The sequence below is a fragment of the Phacochoerus africanus genome, chromosome 2, assembly GCF_016906955.1.
Source record: "Phacochoerus africanus isolate WHEZ1 chromosome 2, ROS_Pafr_v1, whole genome shotgun sequence".
Classification (NCBI taxonomy): Eukaryota; Metazoa; Chordata; class Mammalia; order Artiodactyla; family Suidae; genus Phacochoerus; species Phacochoerus africanus.
Window position 1 is genome coordinate 192,582,861 of NC_062545.1, and position 20,087 is coordinate 192,602,947.

The 20,087-nt window shown below is 40.3% G+C and overlaps 1 protein-coding gene across 14 annotated transcripts in view; it reads left to right on the forward strand.

The window, feature by feature from the left end:
* Nucleotides 1-20,087, forward strand: part of PRKCH (protein kinase C eta) — a 229,650-nt gene that overhangs the window by 64,235 nt on the left and 145,328 nt on the right. For all 14 annotated transcript variants that reach the window (XR_007133208.1, XM_047767479.1, XM_047767483.1 and 11 more), the window contains exon 2: nt 1,249-1,312. Coding sequence is in view for 13 of the 14 variants with exons in the window: in XM_047767479.1 (XP_047623435.1) it covers nt 1,249-1,312 (64 nt within the window). In the remaining variant the exon portion in view is untranslated. The remainder of the gene's footprint in view (nt 1-1,248; nt 1,313-20,087) is intronic.

A 20,087-nucleotide genomic window follows, 5' to 3' on the forward strand; every position in this document is an offset into this window, starting at 1 on the left:
GAAGAGGGCAGAGCCTGCCTACCTGGGCTGTGTGGTTGGAGCAGATGTGGAGGGTGCGGTCCCCTCCTAGGGCCATGCTGTGTGAAGGCCTTTGGGAGATGGGAATGTATACTGAGGACAGGTCCTCCTGAGAAGTCATCAGGCTGCCTTGTTTGCCGAGTGTCTGTCTCGTTTTCTCAGCTCTTAGATAAGAACTTGAATGTTGATATTCCCATGAACTGTCAAGATAGTGAACACATAGACCATATACTCTTTCTCTGGTGCTTCCTGAAGATGAACTACATTCAGATGGAAGTGGTATAGACAAAGGAAGGATGCTTCTATTCAAATCCTTTACTCCCTGAGCCAAAGGCTTATGGCTGATTAGGCCACACTGGTTCATTGCCTTTTACATTGCCATTATTTCTCTACTTCATACACTCGACACTTTTAATAAAACGTGTTCTTAATGTGAGTTAGGGATGGCTCAAAAACAGTGACCAGATATAAGTGATATCATATGGTATTTGTCTTTCTCTTTCTGATGTAACTTCACTCAGTATGAGAGTCTCTAGTTCCATCGATGTTGCTGCAAATGGCAGTATTTTGTTCTTTTTTATGGCTGAGTAGTATTCCATTATGTATATATACCACATCTTCCTAATCCAATCATCTGTCATGGACATTTGGGTTGTTTCTATGTCTTGGCTATTGTGAATACTATTGCCTTTGGAATGGATTAGCAATGAGATCCTGCTGTGTAGCTCTGGAAACTATGTCTAGTCACTTACAATGGAGTGTGATAATGTGAGAAAAAAGAGTGTATACATGTATGTGTAACTAGGTCACCACGCTGTTCAGTAGAAAATTGATAGAACACTGTAAACCAGCTATAATGGAAAAAAATAAAAATCATTACATTAAAAAAATACGAAATTAAAACAAGCACATTGCAAATAACTAAACTCCAGTGACCTGGTGTTTGGGTGCCCATCAATATCACAAAGAGCCAAAATGGAAGCAAAAAAGAATCAAGAGAGGGAAAACATCGCAAGAAAGGTTTCATGTAGATTTGCTTCTCATCCTTCATTTACAGTTTCTTGCACTATCACTTGTTTCTTGCCACTCTAATTGTTCAGTTACAGACTTAGATCTGATTTATGGCTGTGATATTCACATGGAGGCCTCTCTGTAAAGAATTATTTGAGACCCACAAAAATCCTTCAAACTTAAACTATAACATACTTTTTTTTTCTTCTGTCTTTGTAGGTGGATCTGGAGCCAGAAGGGAAAGTATTTGTCGTAATAACCCTAACAGGGAGTTTCACTGAAGGTAAGAACAAGTTTTGGGTGGTTTCTGGAATGTGTGTACTCCTAGTTCATACTCAGTAGGGATTTATATCATGGAAATTATAAAAAGAGTGTTTTGTAAAAGATACTTTAAAAAAGTGACTGTTTAAGCTTGGCTGGTTGGTATGTTGTTGCCTATTGGTCTGTTGGGTTGGGATTGCCAGATTAAATATATTTGCTAACTCTGGCAATCTGTGTTCTGTTTAACATAGTCACTGAGTTTTTGTTTTTATTCATCATCACTTTAATTCATCGCTCAAGAGGTTCTTGCCTCTTTTGGTTCGTGTTTATTAAACTCTACTTTAGATTTTTGGTTTTTGGCCAACCTTTTGGTCTGGCCCAAATGTATTAAAAATTTAAGGATCATGTTCTCTTCTTTATAATCTGTATCTCATTCTATCTCCTAAGGGATTCTGTTTCTCTTCCCCTGACGTTACCCCTACCTCCCACTCCCCAGTTTTTTTAAAAAATGAGGTAAAATTTGTATAGAATGAAATGAATAGATGAGAGGGGGAGAATTTGATGTCGACAAATGCCTACAACCAGGTAACTAGCACTCCGATGAGCCACAGAACATGTCCATCCCTCTGAAAGTGCTCTGTGTCCTTTCCCTGTTAGTTTCCTGCTGCCAGTGGCAATAAATGTAATGTTTTGTTCTGTTTCTTCACCATAGATTAGTTTTGTCTATTCTGAAAGTTTATGTAGATGGAACCTCATAGTACGTTCTCTTTGGCATCTGATTTCTTTTGCTCAGCATAATTTCTATGAGATCCATTCATGTTGTTGTGTATATTAGTATTCTATTCCCTTTTATTGCTAGGTATTCCATTTTATAAATGTAGCACAATTTTGTTTGCCCATTCTCCTTTTGATGGACATTTTGAAGTTTTCCCTGTCTGGGGTTATTATGAAGAATGCTTCCATAAATATTCTTGTATATAAATTGTACTTTGATTTCTCTTGGGTGAATACCTAGCAGTGGAATTGCTAGGTAATAGAGTCGATACATGTTTAACTTTATAATAAACTCTCAAATGGTTTTCCAAAGAGGTTGTATTCTTATATTCCCACAAGCAATGTATGAGAGTTCAAGTTACTCCACATCCTCACCAACACTTGGTATGGTCATTCTCTTTAATTTTAGACATGTTAATAGATACAGAATGACATCTTATGGTTTTAATTTGAATATAAATTGCCTATAATTTCTGTCCCTTTTCTGGTTGCTCTCCAGTGTGGCCAATTAATTATTTTAGAATATATTTTAAATGTTTCACTTGTATTTGGCGGGAGGGTTAATCCATCACAAGCTACTTCACCATTACTAAAATCCTTGTGAAGATCTGTAAACATGTGGCTTAATGGTTTGTCTCTTTGGTACTGGCATTTTGCAAACAGGTAACAATTTTTTTTTTCCTTTTGCCTTTTTTAGGGCTGCACCTGTGGCATATGGAGGTTCCCAGGCTAGGGGTCTAATTGGAGCTACAGCTGCCAGCCTACACCAGAGCCACAGCAACGCGGGATCTGAGCCACATCTGCAACCTATACGACAGCTCATGGCAATGCCTGATCCTTAACCCACTGAGCAAGGCCAGGGATCTAACCCTCAACCTCATGGTTCCTAGTCGGATTCTTTTCTGCTGCACCACGACAGGAACTCCTTGGGTAACATCTTTGAGAAATTGTTTTGTCTTCTCTCAGCCAAGTCTTTTCATTCTTGTGGGCAAATTGTCTCAATGTTAACATTTTGCAACCTGTTGTCTCAATTGTGTGAATCTTATCTTTTTCCTCCTTTTTCTGGGATGTTTGAACATGAAACATCCTGGGATGTTTGAACATGAAAAAAACGGTCCAGATTACAGTTTGGGGGTCTTCTGCCTGCTCACAGTTCTTTTGTTTGCTTGGTATCTTGAATATGCAGAATTTGCGAGAAAAATGAGTGTGCTCATAACTCAGTCAAATGAAATATAATGTAGTATTACACAATATTGCTAATAGAACTTTTTTACAGCACATGGAACGTGGGTCCAGCCATGGTATAAACAAGGCCAGTAGTAAGAAAAGAGGCAAGAATGAGGAGTTGGTGAGATTCTGAATGTGCTGAACTCCCTTTCTGCACTAAGTGACAAGGTGCCAGTGGAATAAGGCGATGCATGTTAGACCAGGTCTGAGGGGGCCGTAGTTGTTACAGGACTTTTTTTTTTTTTTTTTTTGAGATTTATTCTGGCTCTCTAGGACTAAATTTTATGAAGTCTCTACTTCTTTTTTTTAAATTTTTTTTTATTACTCAATGAATTTATAACATTTATAGTTGTACAATGATCATCACAGTCCAATTTTATAGGCTTTCTATCCCACAACCCCAGTGCATCCCCCTACCCCCCGAACTGTCTCCTTTGGAAACCATAAGTTTTTCAAAGTCTGTTGAGTCAAATTCCACATGTCAGTGAAAGCATTTGATGTTGGTGTCTCATTATATGGCTGACTTCACTTAGCATGATAATTTCTAGGTCCATGCGTTGATTACCTTCAGGATCCCAAAACACACCTCCAACTCTCACTCTCATGATCCTTCAGAGAGGCTGGTTGGGTGTTGAGAGAGAGATTCTGCTGTCCTGTAAACTGGAGTATTGTTAGGAGCTGTCCATGAAGAAACAAAGATCTCTTGAGAGCTGGGAGAGTCTTCCCACGGAATTCTCTTCTATTGACAATTTTCAGTAGTGGCCCCTGGGGAAGCCGAGTAAGAAATTACCTTGGTACCTTGACTGATATGAAATTTCAGAGGACTGACGCTTGACTGACTGAGGCTCTGCTATGCAGCCTCTCTGCAGTAAGCACTTTGCTGGTCTTAAGCTTGAGAGAAAGCAGTGAGGGGGTTCTTTTTTTCAATGATTGGTGCTTCAGGAATACAATTCTTTAGGTTCTCCCTGTGTGTAAATACCATCAGACTGCCTGTCCCTAAATCCTATTTTCTAATAAAACCGTAATCATATAAGCTCTTGCTGATGCCTGAATTTTTGAGATTATTGAAACAGTTTCCTCAGGGCTGTATCCTTATTGAAAATGGGTAACACATGATTTTTCCCTCCAAAAGTACAAACATTGATGACTGAGTCTTGTTTTCCATCTCCCCCCCCCCCCCCCCAGTTTGCTACCACAGTGCATGTGGTGTTACCAGTTTCTTGTTTATCCACTTAATTACATATGGGAAGGAGGGAGGAAGGAAGTGGGTGGGGAGAGAGATTGGGCACCTATAGTTTTTTAGTCCTTTTTTTTTTTAAAGGCCGCCCCTATGGCATGTGGAAGTTCCTGGGCTAGGGGTTGAATTGGAGCTGCAGCTGCCGGCCTGCACGGCTGTGGCAACACTGGATCCTGAATGAGGTCAGGGATCGAAGACACATCCTCATGGATACCAGTTGGATTCTTAACCCATTGAGCCACTACGGCAACTCCAGTTTTTTTAGTCTCAATGGCATATTATATAACTTATTTAACCTGTTCTCAATTAAAGTGCCTATGTGTTTTCTTTGTAGCTTCTACTTTCGTAATTATACACTAGAAACATCAGAACAAGGGCACTGGAATGCTCCTCGATATTCTCATACTATATATTAGTTTTAGTGATAAAAGAGAGGAATGTTAAATATTTTTAGGGGTGGGTTCTTACCAGGTCATTTGGAATGATATTCCTTTCAGAAGTGACCCCAGGAAAAACTGTAGGGCAGGCCAAGCTCATCTTTGGTAATGTCACCTTCCCTTTAGGTTAGTCCTTCTAGCTCTTTTTCTTCAACTGTCTCTTACTCCAGTAAGATGCCCAGTGATCTCTCTCCAGGAACACTTGCTAATAAGGAAGACAGTGAATTCATGGACTAATTACACTAAAGTGATAGTGACTGATATCTTAGCACTCTTAGTTGTGCCTGCATATTTTAAAAGACGCTAAAAGAACTGTTGTATCAACAAGAAATAGATTTTGAATGTTGAAATTTCAGGAGCTATGGCATTATTTTGTGGGCTGTATTTTAGAAGCTCAGATCTGTTCTCTCTCTGTGTGGAAGCCTTGTCTTATGGTTTGGCTCCCAGGCTGGGGCTTAGCTTGAGCTGGCACATTACTGCTGCCTTAGAGCACAGCTTCTTTGTCAGATGCAGAGGATGTCATATCTGCCTTTGTGCATTACACAAGGAGGGAATGGAGCCCCCTCTCCGTAGCACCCACTCACCTGCTTCAGCTGTGACACCACCCGGACCCGGCACAGTGAGAATGTCCCTGGCTTGGCCTCACTCCTATCAGCCAACCTAAATCATCCCTGGCCATAAAGTGATAGGTTGGATGATAAACATTTGGAGCTCTAGTTCCCATCTTGGATGCTGAAGGCTTTTACATCAAGAAGCACAATGAGGTCAGGCCTGTCCCATGTGGCTTGGGTTGCGTTGGCCTGGGATCCCTGGTGGATTACCAAAGCTCAAGAAATGTTGGTTGAGCCTCGGGGTGCATCTTATCCATCTCACAGGGCTGTTTTGTAGATCAGATGATGGAAGGTATGGGAAAGTGCTTTGCAAACAAGAATGCTCTGTGAAGGTACTCTAGTGGGTTCTCATCTCCATGTTCCTGTTGTCATGGCAGCAGGATTCCTGTCATTCTCCCCACCCCTTCCTGGGACCCTATGTATACTCAGCAGGTATGTTTTATTTTGCCACTGCCTTTATTTTTTACTGGAAGACTCAAGAATCTAGTGGACAGTTTCTAATATGATGTTGGCTTATTGCCATGCCTGTTTCCCTCCTATGGCCCCCTCTAGGGGTTCTGCCCTTAGCCCAGCTGCTGCAATCCCAAAGCTCTGCTCAAAAAGCAATTGCTTAAATGGAGCTGTGGTCAGTGATATACAGGACTGGTGTTAGGAGCTACTGACTACTGATTTCATCCCATCTCATCTTCTCATCTTTCATTGATTATGCTGAATTTGCAGCTAAGGTAAAAAAATTTTTTCTTTAAATGTAAGACAGCACTGAGAAATGACACGAGAAACACCTGTAGAGTGAAGTTCTGTGATTCCCATCACAGATGCTAGGGAGATAAAAGTGAACAAGACATAGACACTTTCATGACAGCACTCTTAAGTGGGGCAGATGCAGTCTATGTGTGTGGAACAGGGGGCCCAGGTTCCCTGGCAAGAATCAGTCCAAGGCCTGGTGCTGGATGGTGGTGATATGTGATCAGAGCAGCCAGAAGATTTTAGAGGAAGCCTTGTGAGGGAGGTGAAGTTTAAAGCAAGTCAGAATCACCTTTATTATAGAAATATGCCATAGAATCACATAATCAGAGAAATATGCCATAGAATCACATAATGACAGAAGTATGCCAGGTGGAGAAGCTGGTTCAAGAGGGGAAGATGGTTTGTTCACAGGCACAGGTAGCAGGGGAGGGGTGCTAAAGGTGGGGGTGTGGTGGGAGTTGTGGCAGAGACTCCAGAGGCCTTGTGTGTAGGTTTACCCAGGACAATCTGAGTGTGACTACTAATAGCATCATCTTTCACTCTCAGAAGGATCCCGGCTTAGGGGAGAAATTGTGTGATCCCATCCTTCTAGGCTAGTAGATGTCATGGGGTGCCAGTGAAGGGTTTTAAGGAAAGAGAAATCAAATCTGACTTGGTAGCCATGGGTTCAGGGGACTTGGGACAGGGGGTGTGGACAGCCAAAGAGACTATTACCATTGTCTATGGGAGAGATTATTAGAGCCTGAGTTAAGTTGGAATCTGTGGGAATGGAGGGGGAGGAGGGAACAGCTATGGGAAATGAATAGACAGTGAAACCAGTGTGGATTGGCAGCTCATAGGATGTCAGGGATGAAGGATGAGGCTAAGAGGATGTTCAGAGGATGTTGTGGAGTCATTCACCGGAGTAGAAGCATAGGAATGGAACGTGATAAATTCAGCTTTGAACAGATGGAGCTTGAGAAGCTTGTAGGAAACCCAAGCAGAGATGTTGAGGAAGAACTGGAAATAAGAGTCTAGAGCTTGACAAGAAGAGATCTAGACCTGAGCTGCAGCTCTGGGTGCCAGTGGGAGGCAAGGCACGTGGATGAAGGGACCTGGTGAGAAGATTTAGAAAGAGCGAACCAAGGCTGACTCAGAGAACTCTGTGGAACACCAATAATTAAGGATCTGGTTTACAGATTATAATCTGTCAAACTCACCCAAACTATGTTGAAGGTTTACTTAATGATCACCCATATTCATTACTCATTCAATAATATTTGAGTGCTTGCTGCATGCCAAGGAGTATTTTGCCAGGAGGTAGAACATCTTCAAAATTGGCATCAAAATGTTTGATAATGAAATTTTGAGAAAGAACTGAACATAGAAGTCTTTTTGAAAGGTTATGCTTGAATTGGCATTAAGAGTAGTAGCTTCACATTTTTTTTTTTTTTTTGGCTCTTTAGGTCCGCATCCACAGTGTATGGAAGTTTCTAGTCTGGGGCCAAATCGGAGCTATAGCTGCTGGCCTATGCCACAGCCACAGCAATGCAGGGTCCGAGCCATGTCTGTGACCCACACCACAGCTCAGAGCAATGCTGAGTCCTTAACCCACTGAGAGAGGCCAGGAGTTGAACCCACATACTCATGGATCTAGTTGGGTTTGTTAACCACTGAGCCATGAAGGGAACTCCAGCAGCTTCACAATTTGATACTACAATGTGTTGCACGCAGGTTTATACTTAAGTAAGAAGGTAAGAAGATGAGGTAAGAAGATGAGCCTACTCAGAATCCTACAGTGAGGGCTCTTCTCTGAACCAAGATGGGACAAGAAAAACTCTGTGGAAGTCTGTCACTGAGCTGAAGGTGTAATATTATCAACTATATCAGAAACCATCACCATCTTTCATCTTTAACAGGATGTTATCCCTCTTGATCAGATACAGAATTCCCCTTAGCACTGCTGCTGAGGTAGACACAGTTGAAGTGATTTATTATTTTGAAAAAGCCATCTCGTATCACTCTTTATTTCATTCTGGCTAAGCCTTTCTGGAGCGCACAACTGGATCTGCAACCTAATCAAGGTGAAATTTATTAAGGCAGACCTGGGTTTTTAATGCAACCTCTAGATGCTGTCATTGTGGCCCTGTTTGATTGTCATTATGTTGGACTAGTTCTTACCTGGGAGAGTGGAGTGGCAAAAAAAAAAAAAAAAAAAGTTTGGAGTACTGATGAAAATTCATCAAACTAAACTCATAACTGCTATAACAGGGAGAGAAGCAACACAAAGAAATTAAGTCAAAGTAGTGATATCCCCTTGTGTGAGACCAAATAAAAAAGATGTTGCTGCATTGTGATGCTATTAAGAAATAAGACGGAAGATTTGAAGATCTGAAGATAATGTAGTTTACATCAGTGAGATTTGCCTGGATTTAGGGTAACCCAGACTTCAATGATTCAAAGAGAGAACCATACAAGATGTGCTTCCTAATGGATCATAGCATTAGGTAGTCTTCCCTCCAAACTGAACCCCAATCTGGCCAGGCTTTCAGATCTAACCACCAGTTTAAGAGGAGATACCAGGGACAGAGGCACATTTTAAATGACACTGTGGGATGCAGTTAGCAAAATCCAGACTGTGGAAAAAATTGCTAGGACAAGACACTTAGTTTCTTTGACTGAAAATTGGAAGAACAAAGGAAAAGAGAAGGAAGGGGAACCAAAATAACAAAAAAGACACTTACTAGCCAGTTTCAATATGTGGACCAAATCAAACACAATTTGCAAAACAGTAGCTCCCAGGGCACAACATCTCCTACTAATAATTACATAACACTTTTGCCCTTGGAAAGTTTAATTTTAAGAGGTAATAGGAACAGTAAGTGTATGTATACATGATGATATGAAGGAATTAATAACATTATTATTTAGCTGTCATTATGGTACTGTGGTTGTTTAAAACAAAAAAAGCATCTGTTAGAGAGACATATGGAAATATTTACTGATGAAATTACATGACACCTGAGACTGACTTCCAAATAACCCAGAGGTGAGAAAGGAGGGTAAGGGACAGATAAAACCAGATTTAGCCACAATTTGCCTGTTGAAGCAGAGTGATGGTTACACATTAGATTTTTCTTATCAGTTTCTGTCTACTTTTGCATGTGCTTGAAATTCTTTTTAATAAAAAATTAAAATTAAAAGCACATACTTAAATCTGTCTCCTAGACAAAAAAATGGAATCTGGGTTGCCTCTGTGACATCAAAATGATGCTTTAACTTTGAGCATATACTACCTACATATTCTCATTTATAACTTAAAACTGGTGGGTTTGGTCTGCATGTCTCTGATCCTTAATGCCCAGTTTTTATGTATTATAAAGAAGGGGGTTTAAAACTTTAAATGAATAAAGTACTTCAGAAATATGTTCAAAGGTTCTAAATAATACTAAGCATTGATTCGAAGACTATAAGTAGGAAGAGATGAGTTAGGTAATTCCCTTGGTTCTGCTGTAAAGTTCTCCCTTATAATAAATGTCAGGTAAGTCATCTCCTACTAACAATTACATAACACTTTTGCCCTTGGAAAGTTTAATTTTAAGATAGTTTCCTAAAAGAATAAAGTAAATCAAAAGAATTAATGGTAGGAACATTTTTATGAAGACTGTAAGACACAAGTTCTTGGGGAGCGTGTTCCCCCCACCTCCCCCCACCCCAGAGCTCCCAAAGCAAGCTTGAAAGTATTCTGTATTAGTTTGGGGGTGGGAGTGGGGAAAGTAACTTCTTAAACAAAAATGCAACCTGACAAAGCACCTGTCATTTGTGAATTTGAAGCTCATAGAGACAATTTTGCTTTAACTTTGAATCTCCCCCGTCTTTTAGGCTGTTAACATATTACTTGGAACTAATACACATTTCTCCCAAGGAGACTATTAGAAGTGCTTGAATTTTAGCATCTGCTTGTTTCTACTAAGGCAGTGTATTCTAGTGTAGAGTAAGATTCTGATCTTCTTTTTGAATCCACTGCCTCGTTTTTTTTCACTCAAATTTCCTGTGTCAAACCACTGGTTTACACATAATTGTGTTCTCTGCTAAATCATTGTGGCTACATGCACCAAGGCAAATGAAACTTGTGTTACTGCTTGAAAGCTGCAACCCACAGTTTCACACTGCTTCCCACACTCACACGCATGTCATTTTTATTTTTATTTTTAATTTTATTATTTATTTTTTGTCTTATTTTAGGGCCACACCTACAGCATATGAAGGTTGCCAGGTTAGGGGTCAAATTGGAGCTGTAGCTGCTGGCCTACCCCACAACCACAGCAATGCCAGATCTGAGTCGCATCTGCAACCTACACTACAGCTCACGGCAACGCTGGATCCTTAACCCACTGAGCGAGGCCAGGGATCAAACCTGCGTCCTCATGGATACTAGTCAGATTCATTTCTGCTGAGCCACAACGGGAACTCCAGTGTATCATTTTTAAGGGGGCAAAAGCTCTTTCTGATGGCAGTTAATTTTGATATTCCTTTCTCATGTTTCAAGTCTGGTGACAGATTGTCAGTTTAATATTTTTAATTTAGTTTTTTTAATGTTTTATTTCTGTATATTCAACCTGAAGGATGAGTGACCATTTTCATTCTCAAGCTGGTGCAAGCAATTCTGTGGTTTCCACTGGAAGTGGCTGCCAGGTTGGAGAGCAGAGTGGGAGAGAAGAAAAAGAGGCACTGAGGAAGTGGGCAAAGAAGCGGAATTTGAAAAAGAAGAAATGATCTTTTTAAAGTATTGAGACTAATTGTCCCATGTTGCAGTTGGCTTGCTCCTCCCTTCTGTGAGAGCGGGCTCATTTATTGAACCCCTTCTGGTCCTAGGCCTGTAATTGGGCCAATGGAAAGAGAAGCCCTTGTTCTATATTCTTTCTCATAGCAGGATAGCCTCTTACCCTTGTAATTGATGGCTTTGGTATGTTCATGCCATCCTATATATTATTTCATTTGCTCTGCACAACAAATGTTGGAGGCTGATGTGATCCTCAGTAGGTAAACAGTGAATCCAGACCCTGATTTGCTCTCGGCTCCTAGAGGAGCCCCAGAGGCCAGACACAGCAAGCTCAGACTGGGATGCTGAGGTCCAAGATCTTTCTAGGCCATCCAGCTATCTTGGGAGGCATTTTCTTGTTTTCTCTTTATTCTACCTTGGAAGAAAACTGTCCTTTAGGTGTTACAGTCCCACCCACCTTGGGGTCTTACCAGCTTTTGGGATAAAGTCTTTTTGCAAGGCTTTCCTTGGATCTCTCTTTCCTAAGCCTAAAGACCGACATTGACCCAGGGAAAAGGGACACCCTCTCAAATATCAGGCATGAGTTGAAGAGCTCTGGAAGACTGAGCTTGAGATTTTCTTGAGTTTTATCTGTCATCATCAGGAAAAATCTCTTAATGTAGACCTTAATCTAGAATTGGAAGACAGTCAAAGTCAAATAAATGAGTTCATCTTAGGGTATGATACCTTATCATACTTGTTATTTGCCTAGTTTTACCCCAGTCACCATTGGCTTCACCCTGACTACTTCTTCTACTTTCATTGACTATTGATGATAAACTGTTAAGTAGTCTTTTTGTTCAAAATTCTTCACTTGGTTCTCAAAGTGTGGTCTGTCAGATATCTGGAGGTTCTAGAGCTATTTTCAGCAAGTCTGAAGTTTGGGTCTATTTTCCTTATAACACTAAGATGTGATTTGTTTTGTTTTCAATATGTTGACATTTGTACCATCAGTCCAAAACAAATGGTGGGCACATTAGAATGAATCAAGCCACTAAAGTGTAGAGCTATTGATGTAGTCAGGGTATTCTTCATTGCCACATAATTGCAGATGGAAAATATTTCACTTAAGAATATCTTTGATGGGAGTTCCTGTCGTGGCACAGCGGAAACAAATCCGACTAGGAGCCATGAGGTTGCCACCTTGCTCAGTGGGTTAAGGATCCGGCATTGCCATGAGCTGTGGTATAGGTTGCAGACATGGCTCAGATGCTGCATTGCTGTGGCTGTGACATAGGCCGGCAGCTGCAGCTCCAATTTGACCCTAGCCTGGGAACTTCCATATGCTGCAGGTGCAGCCCTAAAAAACAAAAAATAAAAATAAAAAATAAAAAATAAGAATATCTTTGATGGAGCAGTAAGCATTATTAATGTTCTTGCTCAGCCCATGACTGTATATCTTTATAATATTCTATATGATGAAATGGTTAATTATGGATAAGGCACTTCTGCTATATACTATAATACTATTGTATCTCAAGGAAAAACACTTGTAGGATTGAGCTAACCACTTTTTTTTCCCCCATGGGGCACCATTTTAACTTAAAAAAATGACCAACTATAGTTATGGAGATTTGGGATTTTGTCAGGTATTTTCTTGAAAATGAAGGAAATGAGCTGTTACTTCAAGGCAAACAACTGTGAGTATGATGCCAGAGATACAGTTGGATCCTGCAAGCCATAGGTAGAATTTTGGAAAATTTATATCCAACAAGGGAACTTGTCAGCTTGCAGTACTTAAAAAAGACTTTTCTCTGAGTTTGTTGTTGATATTAATTAACAATCCTAAATTTTTAATATTGTCAAACAGGTCAATGTTTGGAAGAGGATCTGCATAATTCAGTAAACCCATGTTTTCAAAAATGACCAATCCAAGGTATTATAAAACCATACAGGGGTCAAGGATCCATCTAAAGCATAAGATGGACTAATGGATTTAATGTAACAGGATAAAAAGTTCATTGATTATGTTTTTAGATTCTACATTGCAGTTAACTTTTTAAAAACTACCATTTGTCAAGTTTTGATGTAGTATCAAAGAAGAATATTCACAATTAACTGAAAAGGCTATTAACACTCTTTTTCAACTCCTCTCTGTGCAAGGCTGGATTTTGTTTCTATACTTGCACTGAAACAACGCTGTGGCAGTTTGAATACAGAAGCAGATCTAAGAGTCCAGCTGGCCTCTCAGTCACACATTAAAGAGATTTCCAAAATCGTCAAACAATGCCACTCTTCTCACTGTTTTGTTTTAGAAAATAGAGTTATCTTTCATAAAAATGTTATTTATGTTAACAAGCAACAGACTTGTTATTGTTTTAAATTAATCAATATTTAAAAATCTCTCCATTTTAATTTCTAATATGGTATGTATTGGTAGAGAGAACCCACATAAACCAAAAAGTCTTGAGTCTCAATTTTTAAGACTATAAAAGAGTCCTGAGACCAAATTATTTTTAGAATTGCTAGGTTATTTTTCTCTTTTATCTCTCTTTTAGAAGTCCAGCCCTTTCATTTTAGTGAGAATTGAGAAAGAAGGAACTGATAAACATTTGTGTGTGTTCTGTTGGGAACTAATGTTAGGTGACAATTAGGTGATATGTAACAGAATAGTTCAGCTTTTTTTTTGAAGCTGGAATCCTTTTTTTTTTTTTCAAATTGTGTTTACTGTGCAATATGCTTCTTCAGTTGGTTTTCGTTATATGCCCTTTCTCATAAAAAATAGGGAGGTCAGGAAATGACACCCCAACAACCCAGAAGCCTATGGTGGTTTCTAACTTTAGAGATGCCTGTTATGGGTAGCTTTATACTAAACTTTTGCTTGATTTGAGCAGAACAAGGCAGTTTGCAATACCTCTGAGCAAGTGGTCAGAGCTGTAAGTGCTAAAAGCTGAACTGAAAAAAATAGCTCAAAAGGCTATTGACAGAAGCATCAGCAGATTCACCTTGTGTGACAGTTATTAGCCAGCATGTTCCTCTGAAATCAAGGTTCATACAAAATAGAATCTGACTAGTATCTTCATTTTCTCAAGCCTCATTTTTTTTAGACGAAATTATACTCATGGGGTGTTCTCTCAGTGGAGCTGATATTTGGGGAAAAACAGAAATGATTTCATTTTCTGATAGACAAATTAATTGCTCCAGAGTCTGGTTTCATTCTGCTTCAATCTCATTTCCAGCAATCCAGAGCTCTCTGCTCTTTTTGTTTCAAATGAACAAAGCAGCAGAGGTTCTGTTTGCCAGGCCAGTTGCACTTTTATTAGGTTGTCCTCAATTACATTTGTGACTGTGGGCAGGTAAAGAGGCAGGAAGACCTGTTTCTTACCTTCTTACCTGAATCTTGTCTTCAGTGCAGGATTTCATCCTGGTGGCTGAAATTTCTATTCAGCACTAGATTACTTCCTGTATGAGGTTGAGAGTGGGCAAGGGGGTAGGGGTTGCAGAGGTCTGGGGTTGCAGACACACTATGTCAGAGATTGCCTTTGATTTTGTAAGTGGCGACTTAGTTCTAACATTGTTTTGGAGAAAATCAATTGCTATCTCTCTGAATTTACATTTGGTTACAAAATATACTGGGTTGAACGATACTGAATTATTACTGCTTAGGCTGGTGGATCAAGAGAACTCTCTGCAAACATACAGAGTATTTATGCATAACATTATGGAAGGTGTATATGCACGTCTGTGTGTATGCATGTACTTACTAATGACACTGAGTTTATTCTTAGAAACCTGAAAATTTGGTGTGTGTGAGTGGAGATGCAAACAACTAGACAAATTAACATAATATGCCAGTAGTAAAGGATATGGAAAAAATAGGGCAGAAGAGAGGGACAGAGATGAGGGCTGTATGTGCTATTCTGTTCAAATCAGATGATATTTGAGCTGCGGATCTGAAAGAAGGGAGGGAATGAACATGAAAGTACAGAGACCCTAAGGCAGGGGCGTGGTCAGTGAGTGAGTGAGAGTTAGCAGTATAGCCAGGAACATGGCTGAGCCCTGAGGTCCAGGGGAGGTATCAGCATCATTATTGGCAAAAGGTCAGCACCCTGTTTATGTCGCTTCCCTTTTCAGGAACGTGCCTTTGTTAATTAAGTGAAGTTCATCTGTATTTTCTGCTGGCTTACCATTTGGCTGATTGAACATGGTCTTCTTTCCCCTTTGGCTAGGGGCTTTCAGAGCACCATACTGTATCCATTTAAAATAATTGAATATAAGCTGCTTTAATAAAGCAAAAACTTTTGAATTTATCATGAAGACTTTCCCAAGTTCTGTGAATTCCATCAGAGTTTCTTATTGTTCTAAGCTACCTTAGGATCCATTACACAGCTCAGTAAGCAATCTCCTGGGATAGACCATGGTGGAAAAGAATATAAAAAGATAATGTATGTATATGTATAACTGGGTCACTGTGGTGTACAACAGAAACTGGTACGACATTGTAAATCAACTATACTTTAATTTTTTTTTAAAGAAAAGTTCAAATAGAAGTTCCCTGGTGGCCTACCGGTTAAGGATTTGGCATTGTCACTGCTGTGGGTTAGGCTTGATCCCTGGCCCAGGAAAACTTCTGCATGCTGCTGGCGTGGTCAAAAACTAAAGTGTGTCTTTTTTTAAAAAAAGTTTACAAATACTGTCTGGAGATATATAACATGTCTACATACTGCTAAATATAATTAGCTGTAATTCAATTTTAGATACAGGTTATTAAGAAATTACTCTTGGGAGTTCCCATCGTGGCTCAGTGGAAACAGATATGAGTAGCATCCATAAGGACGTAGGTTCAATCCCTGGCCTTGCTCAGTGTGCTCAGGATCTGGCGTTGCCATGAGCTGTGGTGTAGGTCCCAGATGCGGCTCGGATCTGACGTTGTGTAGGCCGGCAGCTACAGCTCTGATTTGACCCCTAGCCTGGGAACCTCCAAATGCTCCAGGTACAGCCCTAAAAAGACAAAATAAATAAATAAATATGTTAAAATGCTCACTTAAAAAAAAAGCTCTTATTTGTACACCTTACCTATCTTAAAAAAAATGAGAAAATTTAGGTTCATTTAGGGTCTTCTGTTCTTGAATATGGAGGTAGGAACTGTCATTTGTTAAGTTTTGATAAACCTTAGTGACATGTCTACTAAACATTTGGAGAACTAAATAGGTTGAAGTTCAGTCTGGGTACAGAGGGGACTTATAATATACCTTTTGGAAGGTTAATTCTTACTGCATTTTGATAATATTTCCTCTTTCATGTAAATGAGGGCACTTCCATTATCTGAGTCCTTATATTAGGATTTACCAAGTACTGCAAATAGGGCCTTCAAAAGTATGAAATGGCAAGAGAGAATCTATTCTAGAGCGATGGAATCACTTGAGAATTTTGAAAAATACAGATTCTCAGGCCCCAGATTGAATCAGAATCTCTGGGGAAGGGGCCTGAGAAACAGATTCTTAATAGGCACTTTGGCTGGTTCTAATGGTTGGCCAAGTTTGGATCCCCCTAAACCATATCCTAAATCATAGCTAATTTGATTAATGGAAATTTTTGGTGATTGGCAATTTTGTTAGTTGGAAAGAAAAAACACATGGGGGAAAGAAAAAGCAAACACTGCATAACAGAGAATGTTACTTTTGGTATAGTCTTTTTTAAGGGTTGACAAAACCCAAATGCATTTTTTAAAGAACCTTGAAGATGTTGTGACAGGAACAGGCCAGGTTATAGTTTTTGCACTTTCAGGAGGGTAAAATGAGACTCAGAGGCTAAGGACATTGCTAATGTCTACACTCAGTGCTAGTGCTGAAACTCAAACCAAGATTCAACGTGGTAGAATCAGGATGGGAATGGTGAGTCTGAGACAAGTCTTAGCCCTCTACCCTTCTCTTTGAGTAACTGTAACTGAGTCCAGGAAAAGGCAATTTAAAGTGATTCCAATTACAATAGGAGCCAATATTTAAAAAATAGTATATATGTTTTAAAAGATTTGATTGGTACTGTCTATGTCTTTAAAAATGATGACAAAAATTATGAAAGTTTCTTTCATCTTTCACTTATCAGTGTTTGGGTCACTGTGGCACCTATGTGCTAATTCTTAGAACCAAGATTGGGTCAAATAACTCGGTATGTACTTTTTCTGACTGATTTGAAGGCTTGATACCTTCCACTTTACACTGACTTTCTTGGCACTCTCATGAGGAGGGTTATTTTTACAAAAATATTTGAAGGTGTCATTAGTTTTTCCAGAGGCTGGTCATGTCTCCATCACTTTTGATCTCGTCTTTGTTGGTGGTAGACCTAACATCTGGATTTACTTTGTCAGGGACTTATCTGTGATTGGAGCAGCTTGTCAACCAATTTCAAGACCTGCATCAGGTCTTCCTTTTACCCTGTTCCTTATTTTTATTGTGTAAATTGTATTGTGGGATGTAGCTGATACTCAGAAAATGAGAACAGCAGCTGTTTACATGGCAAGCAAGAATAAAGCAGTTTTAAGCAGGGGGGAATATCAAATACAGAGATTTTTTAAAAGTGGTCAATCTGTCCCTTGATGGCTGTTTTCATGCTTTGAGCATTTAGTTTATCTAAGTGAGTCTCACTATTATGGGAATTTGGGTAATGACACTCAGATGATGCATTGGGTGTCTCAGTAAAAGGAATAACTGGTAAAGGCGTAGTAACTCTTGAATAAGTCAGTAGTGTTAGGTATCACTGTGTAGAAGGGATTGCCTGACTGGGTACTGCCTTCTCAACCCCCCCCCATTTAAAGAAGTTTTATTGAGGTATAGTTTATTTACCAGGTTGCGATGATTTCTGCTGTACAACAAAGTGACTCAGTTATACATGTACACACATCCATTCTCTTTCAGATTCCTTCCCCACATAGATCATCACAGAATATTGGGTAGAGTTCTCTGTGCTATACAGCAGGTCATGGTTGGCCAGTCATTCCATATACCCATATACCTCAGTGTAAATATACCAATCCCAAACCCCAGTCCATCCCCTCCCCACGTCTGTCCCTTTTGGTAACTGTATGTTTTTCAAAGTCTGTGAGTCTGTTTCTGTTCTGCAAATAAGTTCATTTGTATCCTCTTTTTATATTCCACATATAAGTGATATCATACTGGTACATATATACGATGGAGTATTACTCAGCCATAAAAAATAATGAAATAATGCCATTTGCAGCAACATGGATGGACCTAGAAATTATCATACTAAGTGAAGTTAGTCACACAGTGAAAGACAAACACCATCTCATCTAATGGTTATTCAGAATCCACCTGAAGGAGTGTCTAACAGGACATGGAGGGGTCTTTCCAGCAGTGAACTTTAGGAAGTTCATTGACAAAGACTGAACTTGACTCTTGGAGGGAACCACTGATTTTGTTACACATATTAATAAGTGATGATTCAGTAGGACTTTGATCCTGCCTGCTGGCCCCTCAGAACCCTGTGGAGACACTCAGCCAGGATCCAGAAGGAACTGTTTCCACATCCTGCTCAAGTGCACCTGTGACCTGTCCTGTTTTGTTTCACACCTCAGCCTCAGGTGTTGCATGCATATCCTTAGTGGAGGAGACTTTAATTCCTACATTCTTGGTCTTGCCTCTGTGAATGCTCCAAGGTCTCTCTCTAAGTCCAGTCTTTATGGGCCCCCTCTCTGATACCCAGGATACTGGCTGTGTGCTGACTGTGTTTGTTTGATCGTCTTCCTCTCCAACCAGGAACCATGAACTGCTCAGGGGTGGAAAGTGGCCCCCAGGCAGGTTCTGTTTTGTATGTGGCACAATGCCTTTGAAGTGTTTCAACTTGGACTCTTCTGACCAGGCAGCGTTCTCCAGGGCACCACGGTCCCCAGCACTCCCTATTGTCTGAACTCCATCTGGCTTCATACCTCTGTGTCTCCACTCAGTTTGTTATCCTGAACCTGAGCATTGGTTCAGTGCTTTTCCTTGGCAGTGTGTAGAAGCCACGGGGCACTTTTAATTGTCTTTTAAGAGGAAGGATCACTTCTGTGCTGGAGTCAACTGAAAACACTTGCCCTCCACTGAAGACCTTAAAGGTTCCTCTCTTGCACCATCAGCATCCCAGCTGACCCTGGCAATGCTCCCACTTCTGGTTTTGGGTCATGCAGAGGAGCTTTGAGGGGGAGGGAAGGGAGAGAAATCTCTCTTTCTTTTTAAATCCAGGAAATAAGTCAGGCTTTTAGAAAATAGGTCACTTTAATGATGCCTTCAGCTTCCTGAATGCCCCAAAAGTTCATTTCTCATGTTAGTGTGAATGCTTTTCTTGACAGAATCACACAGACAGAATCCCCTGAGGACTGTGCTCGGGATCTCTTACAATGCTTGCTGTGCTGAAGACATGGGGGCGGGGCCCGTAGTAGAAGGGCATCAGCTTTAGCCTTTGGACCTGGCTCTGTTTCTGCTACTTCCCAACCCTTCATGACCTTGAGTGATGGTTGCCTTATGTGAGGAATGTGGGGCTGGTGGTATCTACCCCCCAGGATTGTTGTGAAGGTTACCTAAGATGATACACACATGCATGCACACCCGCAAAGTGTCGTATGATGGCCTGATACAAAATATGTATCCACCCATTTGGGAAGGAAATCCACTTCATTTCCATGTACTTTGTGGTGAATCATCTAAAAGGCACTGAGTAAAATATGATGACATAAGCCTTCTTTCTCAGCCATTGTTTCAATTCCTAATCAGCAGTCAAACCTTGTATGTATTTCATGCTGGGGAGGGTGCAAGGTACATTTCGGTCTTTGAGTTTAAGTGCCTTTGATGGGAGCTGCCAACGAAGACATGGACAGGAGAGGAAGTATTGGAGGATTCATTCTCTGTGAGGGGGCACTGCTTTCCTTGTCTCCTGCCTACTGGGCCCCAGAGAATGTTGGTTGTTCCTCTTCCTAAGTCTGCCCACCATAGCCAATGCTACATCTTTTCCCAAGTCACACCTTGAGG